Source organism: Dipodomys spectabilis, unplaced genomic scaffold, assembly GCF_019054845.1.
Source record: "Dipodomys spectabilis isolate Male_0828 unplaced genomic scaffold, ASM1905484v1 ptg000436l, whole genome shotgun sequence".
NCBI lineage: Eukaryota > Metazoa > Chordata > Mammalia > Rodentia > Heteromyidae > Dipodomys > Dipodomys spectabilis.
The window spans coordinates 7,921,250-7,935,229 of record NW_024871113.1 but is presented as its reverse complement, the minus strand read 5'-3'; the positions used below and the strand labels follow the sequence as shown (position 1 = coordinate 7,935,229).

The 13,980-nt window shown below is 35.8% G+C and overlaps 1 protein-coding gene across 3 annotated transcripts in view; it reads left to right on the top strand.

Annotated features, from left to right (window-relative positions):
* The window catches only part of Gask1b (golgi associated kinase 1B), a 53,999-nt gene extending 44,670 nt beyond the window's left edge, over positions 1-9,329 (top strand). For all 3 annotated transcript variants that reach the window (XM_042668435.1, XM_042668433.1, XM_042668434.1), the window contains 2 exons: positions 3,427-3,653; positions 8,950-9,329. In XM_042668435.1, coding sequence (XP_042524369.1) covers positions 3,427-3,653; positions 8,950-9,157 — 435 coding nt within the window. In that variant the 3' untranslated portion in view covers positions 9,158-9,329. The remainder of the gene's footprint in view (positions 1-3,426; positions 3,654-8,949) is intronic.
* The last annotated feature ends 4,651 nt before the right edge of the window (positions 9,330-13,980 follow it).

Genomic DNA, 13,980 nt, shown 5'->3' with positions numbered 1-13,980 from the left:
ATAACATTGAGATTCTACCTCACCACAATTAGAAAAGCCATTTTCAAGAAAACAAATAATAAAGTGCCCACTCCTCAGTAATTACCTAAATGATCACCCACAATGCCACACTAAAAGTATTCCAACACACTTCTGCCATGATCTTGTGCCACAGACCAAAGCAAGACCAAGTTGTCATGACCTGAAAGCCCTAAAACTGAGAACCCAAATAATTCTTTCCTCTTTATAAGTTCGATTTCTCATATACTTTTCATAGTGAAGGAAAATTGACTAGCAGAGCTTTGTTGTGGAAGTAATACAAATGGGTATCCAACTTCTTTCCCCACAACCATGAAAATAGTGAAGAAGGAGCTTAGCAGACAGAACTGTAATTAAGAAATTTTTACTCCTCTAATTTTATTTCCTTGTGATAGTGTGTGTGTGTGTGTGTGTGTGTGTGTGTGTGAGAGAGAGAGAGAGAGAGAGATGAAAAATTTAGGAGTTAACTGCATGTGTATTATTCATTTTAGTTTTCTTGTATATAATGTATTATAAAATTAATTTATAATCATTCTTAAAAATTATTATTGCAGTTGTCTATAGTTGGACAGAGGTATGAATGCTCTAGCTCAAGCATAATTTCAATCTGTAAAATATTCATGTACGTTATACCTTGATCTCAAAATTGATCACTTGGCTGCTAAAATTGATTGTCTTAACTTATCACTTAAAATTAATAAACTGTCTTAGAAGGGAACTTTACTATTATTGGTGGGAGTGTAAACTTGTTCAACCACTTTGGAAAGCAGTAGGGAGGTTCCTCAAAAGACTCCACATAGAGCTCCAGCAATCCCACTTTTGGGCATTTACCAAAATGTTCACAAACAAGACCACACTAAAGCTACCAGCACGACTATGTTTATTGCAGCATTATTTACTATAGCTAAGATATGGAACCAACACAGATGCCCCTCAGTAGATGAATGGATCAAGAAAATGTGGTATATATACACAGTGGAATTCTATGCCTCCATCAGAAAGAATGACATTGCCCCATTTGTTAGGAAATGGAAAGGCTTGGAAAAAATTATGTTAAGTGAAGTAAGCCAGGCTCAAAGAAACATAGGTCCATGGTTTCCCTTATTTGTAATAACTAGTATATGTCTGAGTCAAGCAGAAAAGGTCAGATAAGTTGATGTTAGGGAAATGAACCCTAAGATACGTATTCAAATAGTTTTTTTTCTTTCATGCAATTGTTTCTAACACATTTATAAGATTATTTCTTTGTTGCTTTGTATGTCCCTCCCCCACAGTATAACCCTTGCTTTCATTGTATTTGATGTCGGTATAATTTGTGGAGGGGAAGGGTAAAAAAAAATCGTTTAAATAGGGATACAGGTGGACCCATTGCAACAATGAGATGTACAAGTCGTTATGTTGAAAGTGAACTTTACAACTTTGGTGCAGGTGGGGGGAGGAGGATTGGGTCGGGGTGGGGGGGCCAGGGGGAGGATAGGAATGGATGGGAAGGGAAAACAAAGGAGGAGGCTACAATGCATGATAAGAAATGTACTCATTACCTTGCCCGTACATAACCTCTCTGTACAGTATTTTCGCAATAAAAAAGCATAATATATAACAAGAGTTAGCCAGAAAAAAAGTTAATAACCTGTCTTAACCCCTCAGCAAGCAGTTATGAATGGGTACTGATTATTCTCTGGTTAAACTAACTATACAAATCTAACTATACAAATTATGTGGCTTTGGACAACTAGTTTTGTTCTCATCATCTTAACATTAAAGTTTCCATAAATATTAAAAAATAAATTTTTAGTAGAGTTGTCCTTAAAAGTTAAATTTTGAACACATGTGATCAATATGGTAGATCTTTGTGCTGTAGCTAAGAATTAGAAAGGATCAGCCTGAGACTGGCCTGAAAAATAAAGTAAAAAGAGTTATGGTGACTTAAGTGGTAGAGCAATTGTGTAACAAGTTCAAGACCTTGAGTTCAAATCCCAGAACTGCCATAAATAAATAATAAGTTAAACAAAGTTATGAAACATCTGTAAAATTATGAACATATGTATCATGACAGGGAAGAAAATGAGATAGGAAGTGGTTGGGTTAGAACCCAAAATCCCTTTTCAGCCACTCCCCACTACTTAAGACCTCTTACTAGAGGGCATCTTTTAAAATTTCCACCACTTCCCAATAGTGCCAATATAGGACCTTCACATTTGATAAATGAACCTTTGGTAAACTTTTATGATCTCCCAATTTATGACAGCAAATATACCCCAACTGTGTAACATAAATATCATCATTCCTATTGCCCAGGAAATTAAATAGGGGATTAGTCATATGAAGAAATCTTCACAATTTTACAGAGCTAACAAGTGTGAGAGCAGAGATTTAATATACTTAATTCACACTTATTAAAAAGAATTTTTTCATACTATTAACTGTTTTCATTTCCCTATAGAAATTGAATGACACAATTTTCCAATGAATCTGTGTATCTCTTCTATAGTTTATTCTAAGAATAAGCTGCAAGCCACCATCGTTTTGCTTTTTGCTTACTATTCAGAATCTCTCTGTGACCTTCATCTGGGTAACACTTCATTATTGATCGTCTGTCTTTTCAACAGATCGCTTCTATATTATTATTGTGTGTGTGTGCACATGCGCATGTGTGCATGGACACGTGCACACATGCACATATGCTTGTCGGGGGACTTGAACTCAAGGCCTGATTGCTGTCCCTGAGCATTTTTGCTCAAGGCTAGTGCTCTAGAACTTGAGCTACAACTCCACTTCCAGCTTTTTGGTGGTTAATTGGAGATAATTTCGTGGACTTTCCTTCTCTTGCTGGCTTTTTTTTTTTTTTTTTTTTTTGTCAGTCATGGGGCTTGAACTCTGGGCCTGGGCGCTGTCCCTTTGAATCATGATTCTTAGATCTTGGGCTCCTCAGTAATTAGTATAACAGGAATGAGCCACTGATGCCCAGCTTCTTCTGTATTATTTGAGGCTAGCTGCAGTAATACTGAAATCTGAAACAGTAGTCTTTTTTAGAACCAATGAGTTGACAGATTTCCTATATTCCCATTTGAAGGGCTCAAAAATATCATATGTAAAAGTGTAACGGTGTCATCATCCTGAGGGCTGATTCTTCTGGCCACATGTCTGCCTGTGTGGTCAGTGGGAACTCTAAATACTTAGGGTGGAGATACCTAATTTGGCTTATCTGACTTTAGTGCTATTACCAGAAGCTGCAAATGCTTAGAACCATGGATGAGTCAGAAGGCATGGATGTTGGATTTATTCTGACTGTTGCCTAGCATTAAATGAACCTCAAAGCCAGAAATCCCCAGCTCTTTGGAAATCTGATTTTCTCAAGTTTTCTACCCCCTTAACATCTTGGATTTTGTTTTTATTTTCTATTTTCAGATTTATAATCGCTTAGATACAAATTGCTGTGGATTCAGACCACGCAAGGAAGATACTTGTGTGCGGAATGGATTGAGACCAAACTGTGGTGACCCCAGTTCTGTGACTCTAGCCCACATTGTCCAACGAACACATGACCCAAGGCATTTGGTCTTTATAGACAATAAGGGTTTCTTTGACCGAAGTGAAGATAACTTAAACTTCAAATTGTTGGAAGGCATCAAAGAGTAAGTTTTCTGATTGGAGTAATATGCTTAAGTATGTATACATACCCTATTAGATTTAATCCTTGAAAGGATTTTGATGTGAATCTTGGAATAGAGATCTAGAAAAGGGAAACCAAACATAAAGGTAGCCAGAGCACTTTTCAGCAGCTCAGGAACCTACAAGATTCATACCATGTTTTCTGTCCAACATGTTGCTTGGCTCTCATTGTAGAAAAGCCTTGTGGGGTTACATTGGACAAGCATAGGAGTTCCTAGAATGGAGACAGGACAAGCGTAGATAAGCAGTGGGCAAATGCTCTGACTTTAGGGAACAAGGTAGAACATGGGAGAATGTAACAGACATGCAGATATTGACATGGCAGGAACTCTAATTTCATAATAAACAGCAATTACTTCAATACAGGAGAAAAAGACAGCCAGTTAGGGAATAGGGCACAATATAATTGGACAGCTGCTGTTGAAGCCAGACAAAAGGGCTTTTGAAATAGATGGGGAGAGGGAGATATGAAATAGCAGAAATGAAGGCAGAAGGAGGCTAGCTAGGGAAGTATGGTTATATTCAGGACTGACCAAAAATTCAGGGGAAATCTAAAAACTTTGGGGACATCTGACAGGACGTAGAAAAGATTTAGAGTGGACAGGGATCTATGTAAAAACAAAGAAGGAATTTAGTGTGTCAGAGGTAAAATGCAAGAAGTGATTATGAGGCATTTGATCTTACAACTATTTGTAGAGAGGAGATTAAGATTCCCCCCGTGGCAGGAAGTAGCTATAAAATCTGAACTATACAACCTCAATTTCAGAAATTGTGGCTGTACTATCTGCTTGGCTTCACAGCAAGTAGATATGCTTTCCATTTGCTTCCTGCTTTAGTCAAGAATTAGACTAAGGAATTAGGGATAGGTTGAGCACTTAAAATTATAAGGGTACATTAGCAGGATTATAAAGTGAATCTAAGTGACTATAGGAAAGCATCCTAGTAAGTCTAAAATTAGGGAAGCATTCAGCTCTTCCAAACCTAAGCCCATTGTTTTTTCTTGTAATAACCTGAAGCATTCATGCTGTTACCGTTAATCTTGTTAATAAAGCTGGAAGAAAGCACAGCACATAGAACACTTGCCTAGTATCAGTGAGACCTTAGGTTTTATTCTTAGCACCAAAGCCCAAAGCAAAAGCAGGGAAACACAAAAAGCATAAAACTATTGGTTATAAGCCAGGCAATGGTGGCTCACGCCTGTAATCCTAGCTACTCAGGAGGCTGAGATCTGAAGATCATGATTCAAAGCCAGCCCAGGCAAGAAAGTCTACGAGACTCTTTATCTCCAATTAACCACCAGAAAACCAGACGTTCTTCCTAAACTCTATGATTTTATGAACTATATGGATTTTATATACTTTTGACATCAAAAGCAACATTGTGAGTTCCTGAGAGTTTTGTGAGACCCACTTTCTTGAGTTTTTGCCATGTCCTTCCCCATTAAGACCCTGTTGCTCACATCTCTTTGTGAATCAAAAGCAGAATTCTTTTTTTGGCAGATTCTGTTTTTACCCGTCTAAGTGAAGGAAAATTTATGCAAAGAGAAATTCACCTTCTTAAGTCATCACTTACTCAGTTGATATTAAAGGGCCTTAAAATTCCTCTTAGAATTAAAAGTGCCTGGAGCATATAGTTCATCCATTTCACACATTCAGATAAATATGAATTATTTTATTTATTCTTTCAAAGAAGATTAAACTTTAAATGCATCATGAAAAGTATTGGGTTTAAGGCTAAACCTTCTATGAATATATAATTTTCACATTGGAAAACAAAGTTGAAGACATTGCTAATCTCACATTTATGCATTGAGAATTCTTATTAAGCAAAGGTCATGAAGGGACCAGTAATATTTTTGTTTTCTTTTATTGAAAGTATTAGTCACTGAAGAGAGTAATAGTTTTAACAGTTTTTTATACTTTTTTATTGTAAAAATGCTGTACAGAGGGGTTACAGTTACATGAGCAAGGTAATGAGTACATTTCCTATTGAGCATTATTGCCTCCTCCTTTCTTTTTCACCTACCATCCCTTACATCTCACCTCTACAACTACTCCCCCCACCCACCTACAAAGTTAGAAAGTTCTTTTTCAACAAGATGTCTTGTACATCTCATTGTTACAATGGGTCGATATTTAATGGTCCTTGTTTTTTTCCCTTCCCCTCCCCGAATTAGAGAAGTGTATATACACTTGTGTATATACAAGATGCAGGGCACCAACAACCAATACAGTGAAAAGAGGGGTTATACCGTGGGGGAGGAACATACAAAGCAACAAAAAAATCACATGGTGCATTATAAATATGTTAGAAACAATAGCAAGAAAGAAACTTTTATCTCATCCTTTCTGCCACAGCTAAATCTGTTGAAGGGCTATAGAATTTATAACTCATGGATTCATGATACTTTCATGGAGCAAAAAAAAATGCTATTTAATACTACAGCCCATGTGTCATGCAGGAATTCATTAAAAGCATTATTTAATGTGATACTCTGAAATTTGTTAAACATGTCCAGCTCTGAGGCTTTGGGCCTTTGGGTATCATCAGAATCACCAGGCCCTGGATCCCTGGCATGTACACACCCTGTGTACTATCTATGCTGTAGTTGGTATGTCATGTCACCAATTCCAGATAAAGTGTTTATTAGATCTGGGAGCTGGGTTCTGGTGGCCCATACTTGTAGTCCTAGCTGCTTAGGAGACTGAGATCTGAATATAGTGATTCAAAGCCAGCCTGGGCAGGAAAGTCCATGAGACTCTTATCTCCAGTGAACAACCAGATATCTGGAAATGGCGCTTATATAGCTCAAGATAGAGCGCTAGCCTTGAGCTGAAACGCTCAGGGACAGCACCTAGGCCCAGAGTTCAAGCACCAGGACAGTCAGAAAAACAAAAAAAGAATCTGGGATTTTTGGCAAAGTGTGCTCTTGAAGTAAGTGCTTCTCCTTGCTGAAAAATTTCAGAAACAACTGAGTTTATTCAAAATTCCAATAAGTGCTGGTATTTTCACAATGCCTTTTTCAGATCCTAAGGAGAGCTGACCAAAGCCAAGTTATGCATTTGGCACACTGTCTCCTGTGATATTTGAACCAGACAATTTACAAAGCTCATCAGATACTATGCATAGCAATTCTTGAATTTGTACTTTCTACAAAAGAGAAGCAACTGTAATATATTCCCTAGGTAAAATAGCTAGGACCTTTCTAAAATGGCATTAGGTCCCTGGTAATAAAACTTGAATTTGACTAGATTTATTTAAAACTGGCTAGCTTTTCCTACTGCAGTGGCTGAGATAATAAACATAATATAGAAAGTTTGCAGCTTTGCAGGTTTAATTCCATGACCATTTGCTTCTGTTGTCCTTATAATGGGAGTTCTTAGAGAAGTCTTGTTCATTGCATATCCAGAAATTGAAGTCGAGAAGAAGAGGAATGGCTGAAGTCCTTCTATCTGCTTCAGTGGCATGACCCCAAAGATGTAAAGACCTCCCACTAGGCTCTACATCTAAAGGCTCCACCAGCTCCTCACAGTGTCACCAAGGGAACCAAGGCTTTTGGGGACACCTGATATCCAGAGTATAGTAGAATTTAACACTTCATTTAAATATAATGTTCTCAAATAATCCAACATTCCAAAAATATAATCTGAATCAAAGGCAATTCTTCCTCTAATTGGACACTTTTGAATGATTCCTTTCTCATTGTACCACACACATTTAGAATTGTCACACTTCAAATTTAGTTGTGTAACTTTTATTGGGGGAATGTTAATTAGCAACACTATCAGCATTTGCATCAAATTTTTTTTCACAAAAATCTCACCTTAACATGATGAAGGTACTATTCTAGAGGTTCTATTGGTAAAATGAGTTTAAGTAAATTAGGGAAATATTTTTGGTGACCCAATGGAATACTGTACCCTTCTTTGTCTGCACACAATGTGATTAAGTCAGATAGTAGTATATGAACTTTTTAAATAAGTTTTTTATTGAGAGAATACTGTATAGAGGAGGGGTTACAGTTACATGAGAAAGGAAATAAGTACATTTCTTATCAAGCATTGTTGTTTCCTCCTTTGTTTTCCCCCTACCATCCTTTCCCTCCCATCTCTACAACTATACCCCTCCACCCCCGCCTAAATTGTAAAGTTCGTTTTTCGACATAGTGTCTTGTACATCTCATTGTTGCAACGAGTCAGTCTATATCCCTGTTTAAACAATTTGTTTTTTCCCTTCTCCTCCCCAAATTATACCAACATCAAATACAGTGAAAACAGTGTTATACTGTGGGGGAGGGACATACAAAGCAACAAAAAAAATCACATAGTACATTATAAATATGTCAGAAGCAATAGCAAGAATGAAAAAAAACCACTTGTGTCCTTATCTTGGGGTTCATTTGTTTAACATCATCTTATTTGACCTTTTCTGCTTGTATCAGACATATACCAATTATTGCAAATAAGGGAAACGATGGGACCTATGCTTCTTTGGTCCTGGCTTACTTCACTTAATATAAAGTTTTCCAAGTCTTTCCTTTCCCAACAAATGGAGCAATGTCATTCTTTCTGATGGAGGCATAGAATTCCATTGTGTGTATGTACTACAATTTCTTGATCCATTCTTCTACTGAGGGGCATCTGGGTTGGTTCCATATCTTAGCTATGGTAAGTAATGCTGCAATAAACATAGTTGTGTTGGTAGCTTTAGTATGGTCTTGTGATCATTCAGGTAAATGCCCCAAAGTGGGATTGTTGGGTCATAGGAGTGCTCTATGTGGAGTCTTTTGAGGAACCTCCATACTATTTTCCAAAGTGGTTGAACAAGTTTACACTCCCACCAACAATGTAGTAGGGTTCCCTTCTGTCCACATCCCCTCCAGCATCTGTTGTTATTAGAGTTCTTGATTCTAATCATTCTAATTGGGGTGAGGTGGCATCTCAATATTGATTTGATTTGCAAAACTAGAGGCTATAGAGGTTGAGCATTTCTTCATGTGTCTATTGGCCATTCTTATTTCCTTTTCAGAAAACTTTCTCTTTAAGTCTTTAGATGTATAAAAAATTGAGTTCACTTGAAACATGTTCTAGTATATTATTATTAAGAGAGGTGTCAGCTTGGCAGTGACAAAATGTTTTGGTTCTCAAGGTATCATTTGGTAGTGTGATTTATGTCAGATTAATGAGGAGCAGAGTAATTTGGGAAGGGATAATTTTTCCAAGCAATTACTAAGCATGAAATATCATGTTATCTTTTCAGGTTTCCTGAATCTGCAGTTTCTGTTTTGAAGAGCCAGCACTTACGGCAGAAACTCCTACAGTCTCTGTTTCTTGATAAGGTTTACTGGGAAAGTCAAGGAGGTAGACAAGGAATTGAAAAGCTCATCGATGTGATAGAACAGAGAGCTCAAATTCTTCTCACCTACATCAATGCACATGGGGTCAAAGTAGTACCTATGAACGAATGACAAAGATCTTTTGGCTAGATTGGTTTTGTTTAAAATGAAGTAAACAAACCTAAATCGTTCTGGGAGTGAAGCAGTATAGATAAATACATAAAATGAACAAATAGAGAGACCTACATGCTATATGCACCATTAAAAAGGGTTCTAGAAGCCGGGCTCCATTGACTCACACCTGTAATCCTAGCTACTCAGGAGGCTGAGATCTGAGGATAGCGGTTCAAAGCCAGCTGGGGCAGGAAAGTCCGTGAAACTCTCATCTCCAATAAACCACCAGATAACTGGAAGTGGCGCTGTGGGTCAAGTGGTAGAATGATCGCCTTGAGCTGAAGAGCGCAGAGACAGCGCCCAAACTGAGTTCAAGTCCCACGACCAAAAAAAAAAAAAAAAAAAAAGCGTTCTAGAAAAGATACTGTTAAAATAGCTCTTGTTTATATTTTTGTCTAAAGTCATAACTTTATATCCTTATTACAGAATAGTCCCAACTATCATTCTAAAGTGCCTTTAAAGTAGCTATCTTGGTATTTGATGTCAGTATAACACAAAGGGGTCCAAGCCTTCATATTATATTTTATACTATGTTAATGGATCTAACCAAGTACAATGGAAAATGTTTATTGATATTCTCCTATTGCTGATTGTTAATACAGCCATTCCACACTGCCCAAAGATAATTCTACATTGAAGAAATGAGGCACATGTTGTGGAAAAAGATCTGTGTCTCTAAAATATATTCTAAATAAAAATGGTAGATTAATTGCAAAACCACCAGTATATTTTCTATAGTGAATAATAATCAATGGTCAGACTTATGTGCTCCATTCCTTCTTTGAAATTTATTTTATTGTCAGCATAGAAACATCCACATCTAACAATTTATATGTGCTAATTTTGCTGCCTTAGTTTTGATCCAGTTTATATGGAGTCATTTATAAATAAAGCAATTCTAAGTCATAGAGTTACCTATTGCAAATATATTTTCAGAGAATATCCTTTAAATGGATGATATAAAATTATTTTGCCATATTAAAAAGAATATACTTGGTTTTCTATATTTTATTCATTGTATTTGGTTTGTATTCTCTATAATTATATTTAATTGATATTGCCCTGCTATTGACAGTAAGTCTAGATATTGAATGTATTTAAATAATTTTATGTCATTCCAATGTGAGATCCACAAGCAAAACAAGTTAAAACTTAATTCTGATCAAGTCTCCCCAATGAGAACATATATTTAGAAACAAAAAATGAATTTGCCAATTATAAGCCTTAATAATTTTTACCAAACATCCCCTACCAAGGTTTTAATGAGATTGGTAGTATTTGGACATAATTGCATTCATTTGTTGGGATCTTTATGTTTCTGTAAGATACACATGTCATCATATCATGGACACTCATAAATTTTAATCTAGAATAAATCATAATTTCATCCCCTGATATGTCCCTTATTTAAAGATTCATTTTCTGGTTGAGTGTGGTGGTAAATACCTATAATCCCAGTACTTGCCAAGTCAAGGCAGAAGTATGGCAGGTCTGGGTTACATAGTGGGACCCTGTCTCCCCTTGCCTCAAAAATGTTTTTACGACCTTTCCTTTCTTTGAATGTCTAACAAGGACAAATGATGATTCTTTTATAATACAGTCCATCTTCCCTTTATAGTTCTGTTATTTTTGAAGTAGGTTATTAACTAAAAATGTTTACCACATTGCAGCCAGGTGCAGGTGGCTCATGCCTGTAATCCTAGCTACCCAGGAGGCTGAGATCTGAGGATCATGGTTCAAAGCCAGCCCGGGCAGGAAAGTCTGTGAAACTCTTATCTCCAATAAACCACCAGAAAACTGGAAGTGGTGCTGTAGCTCAAGTGGTAGAGCACTAGCCTTGAGCTAAAGAGCTGAGGGACAGCGTTCAGGCCCAGAGTTCAAGCCCCATGACCGACAAAAAAAAAAAATGTTTACAACGGAACATTTTCTGCATTTTGAACAAGGATAACTAAACATCAGTGTGAATTTATGCTATTAATGACATTACAATATAATCTAGGTTTATAAAAAAGATGGATCTATTGGCATATACAAAAAATAATTTGCCCAAATAATGTTTGCTACAAGAGAAGAAAGACCAAAGAGAGAAGGAGCATTTGATCATGGCTCACATAGGTTCATATTCAAGAATTATGCTTAGTATCTCTATTTTTTGCTCTTACCCTTGGAAAAGTGATCTTTGAAGCATTCTTTTCTTCAAATTCTCCACGAAGGCCTTGAGTGCCTCTTTCTGCTCCTACAGATTCATGGTGATTGGTGGCTTCTACCACCAAAGAGCTGTCTCTCATAAATCATCTTCTTAGTGAAAATAGCAGAATAAAGGTTTGGAAAACATATGTTCTTCTTTGAACTGCTGACTTGAAATAACTTTTTTGGCAAGTTTCCTTGGGTTTTGTCTTATCAAGGTGACATACTTAGATTTAATAGGCTATTTTTAGGATTCACTATCTTAATCCAAGTTTGTGATACCAGTGATGGAATTTCAAGCACCTTAGAAGGGAGCCTTCAGCTTCACTTCCAAGCATCCTGGTTCTTCCACATGTGGCTTTCCTGTATTTCCCTCCAGTTATTCCAAAGTCCTGAATGTTAAATAAAAGATTCAGGGAACCATGTTTATTTTAGTTACACTTACCTTGAAACAATATATTTTGTTTTGTAATAAATAAATAATTCATGCTGTGTTATTTTTGAGTAATGGATAGTAGAAGCTTAAACTTCAATTCTAATAGTAATGCTTTCTGATATTGAAAGTGTGAATATACTTGTGGCTTTCAAAAGAACAGTTTGGTTCACATAAGCACATTATCTTGTTTATTTATAATGTTACAAAAAGATTGAAATAGGAAAATTTACCATGGCAGACATTCAAGAACTTACCCGTCTCTGACTTATTTCCTTAAAGCAGTTGCTAAGGAAATAAATGTGATTTTTTTAAGGTTAAAAATCTGTAATAAAATGATAGAAATAAAAGGTGTATGACTTTTTTTGTAGATGTGTTCTTTTTTATTTTACATATGGGTCAGTTTTCAAAAACCAAATATGGAAGGAGATTTTAGTCTTCATTCACAGAGAAGGGAGCAGTCAAAAGTTTCATTGGGCTGGGTTTGTGCATATCTTGATTTCATCAAGTATGTTCACATAGGATGGTATGCAAAATAGTTAGCAGACACCATATATCCTAAGACAATATTTCATTTATGGCTCACTTTCTTTACTTTATCAGGAAGCTTAAACTATTTTAAAAGTTGTTTTTGGTAAAATTCGTATTTTTACATTTATTAGGCACTGGGTGCCTAATAAATCTTTAAAATCATCCTTAAAATATTTATAAATTGTAAATTTGTGTACTATCCTGTATTCAACTGTATCTTTAAGTATGCATTGTAAGAGATGAATAAGATATTTAGATAAAGATTCATTTCTACATTGTTAGGAAATTCAAACATTGATCTCAGCATAAAATGAGTAAGGCACAGTTAGAATGCTATCCTAAAATAGATATGGAAATTGTAAATGAATATTATAAAAATAATAAATATCTTTTTCTAAAAATTAGATATTCTTTTCAAGAATCAAGCTAGGTGAGTTTTAGCTACTCAGGAGGCCAAGGAAGGAACAACACTTGAGCCAGTTGGAGATGAGCCCAAACCGCATAGTGAGTATCTATTTTTTGTTGTTTCTAAATATGAGCATGTTGTGCTTTGCCACCAGACTTTTATTAACTGATGTTTTAAAGTCTGATGTAGTGGCATATACCTGTAATCCTAACACCCAGGAGGCTAAAGTCAGAGGATGATGAGTTTGAAGCCAGCCTGGGCTACATAGTAAGATCATGTCTCAAAGATAACAGCAGCAACAAGAAGGAAGAGCTTTCATTTACAAGAGATAATCTGAGTTGTCAAACAAATTATCTGAAACTTGGAAATGTCCAGAAGTGATTTTTCAGTTAATATAAAGGGTGCTTTTCAGTTAATATAAGGGTTGATTGTTCTAGCAGTGTTGAATGGCTGCAGTTATGTTGCATATTTTCATCCCATAGAGATACAAATAATTATTACTAGTGGTAAAACAACCTTAATATTTATAACTTATTGCTCTCATAAATTAACCAGCTTTATACTTAGTTCAGAATTCCTATCATGATATTGTCTATAAATATATAGTTTTCAAAATACTTCTTAAAAATGATTTTACTATCTTACTTGTTCCCTCAATTAATTATTTGAATAAAATTTTGGTATGTATTTATTTTATATTTGCGTAAGAACCAATTTTACCTTTTGGAACATGGTGCTTTAAGAAACTTCTAACTGAATCTTATAATTTTTTTCTGCTTAATAGTCATGACTTTAAATTTCTGAAAAGTTTACTTATCCAAACTCTCAAAGGATAGTTGTATAATTTTATTATCATGTGACCCCATGGGATTATCATTTTCAACACACACATTTTGAGATTAAATAAAAAAACAACAGACTGAAGGAAGCAAAGTGATCTGCTCTGATTTCCATACATGTTTAATCTACAGTCTCTTTTGCTTGAACTGATTTAGCAATCCAGAAAGCCAAAGTACCAAGGGTTTCGTTATCTACCAAGGAATCCCAATTATATAAACCTGAAGGTTCTTCCATTGAGGTAGCTAGATGGAGTAACAATGTGAAGGCACTTTTTTCTGGGCTTGGGGAGAATGAAATAGAGAAGTTAAGGTAATAACTTTTCATTATTGACTGGGATTCTTCACCTTTTGTTCTGTGTTCAGCAGAGCAGAGGTACAAATTAAT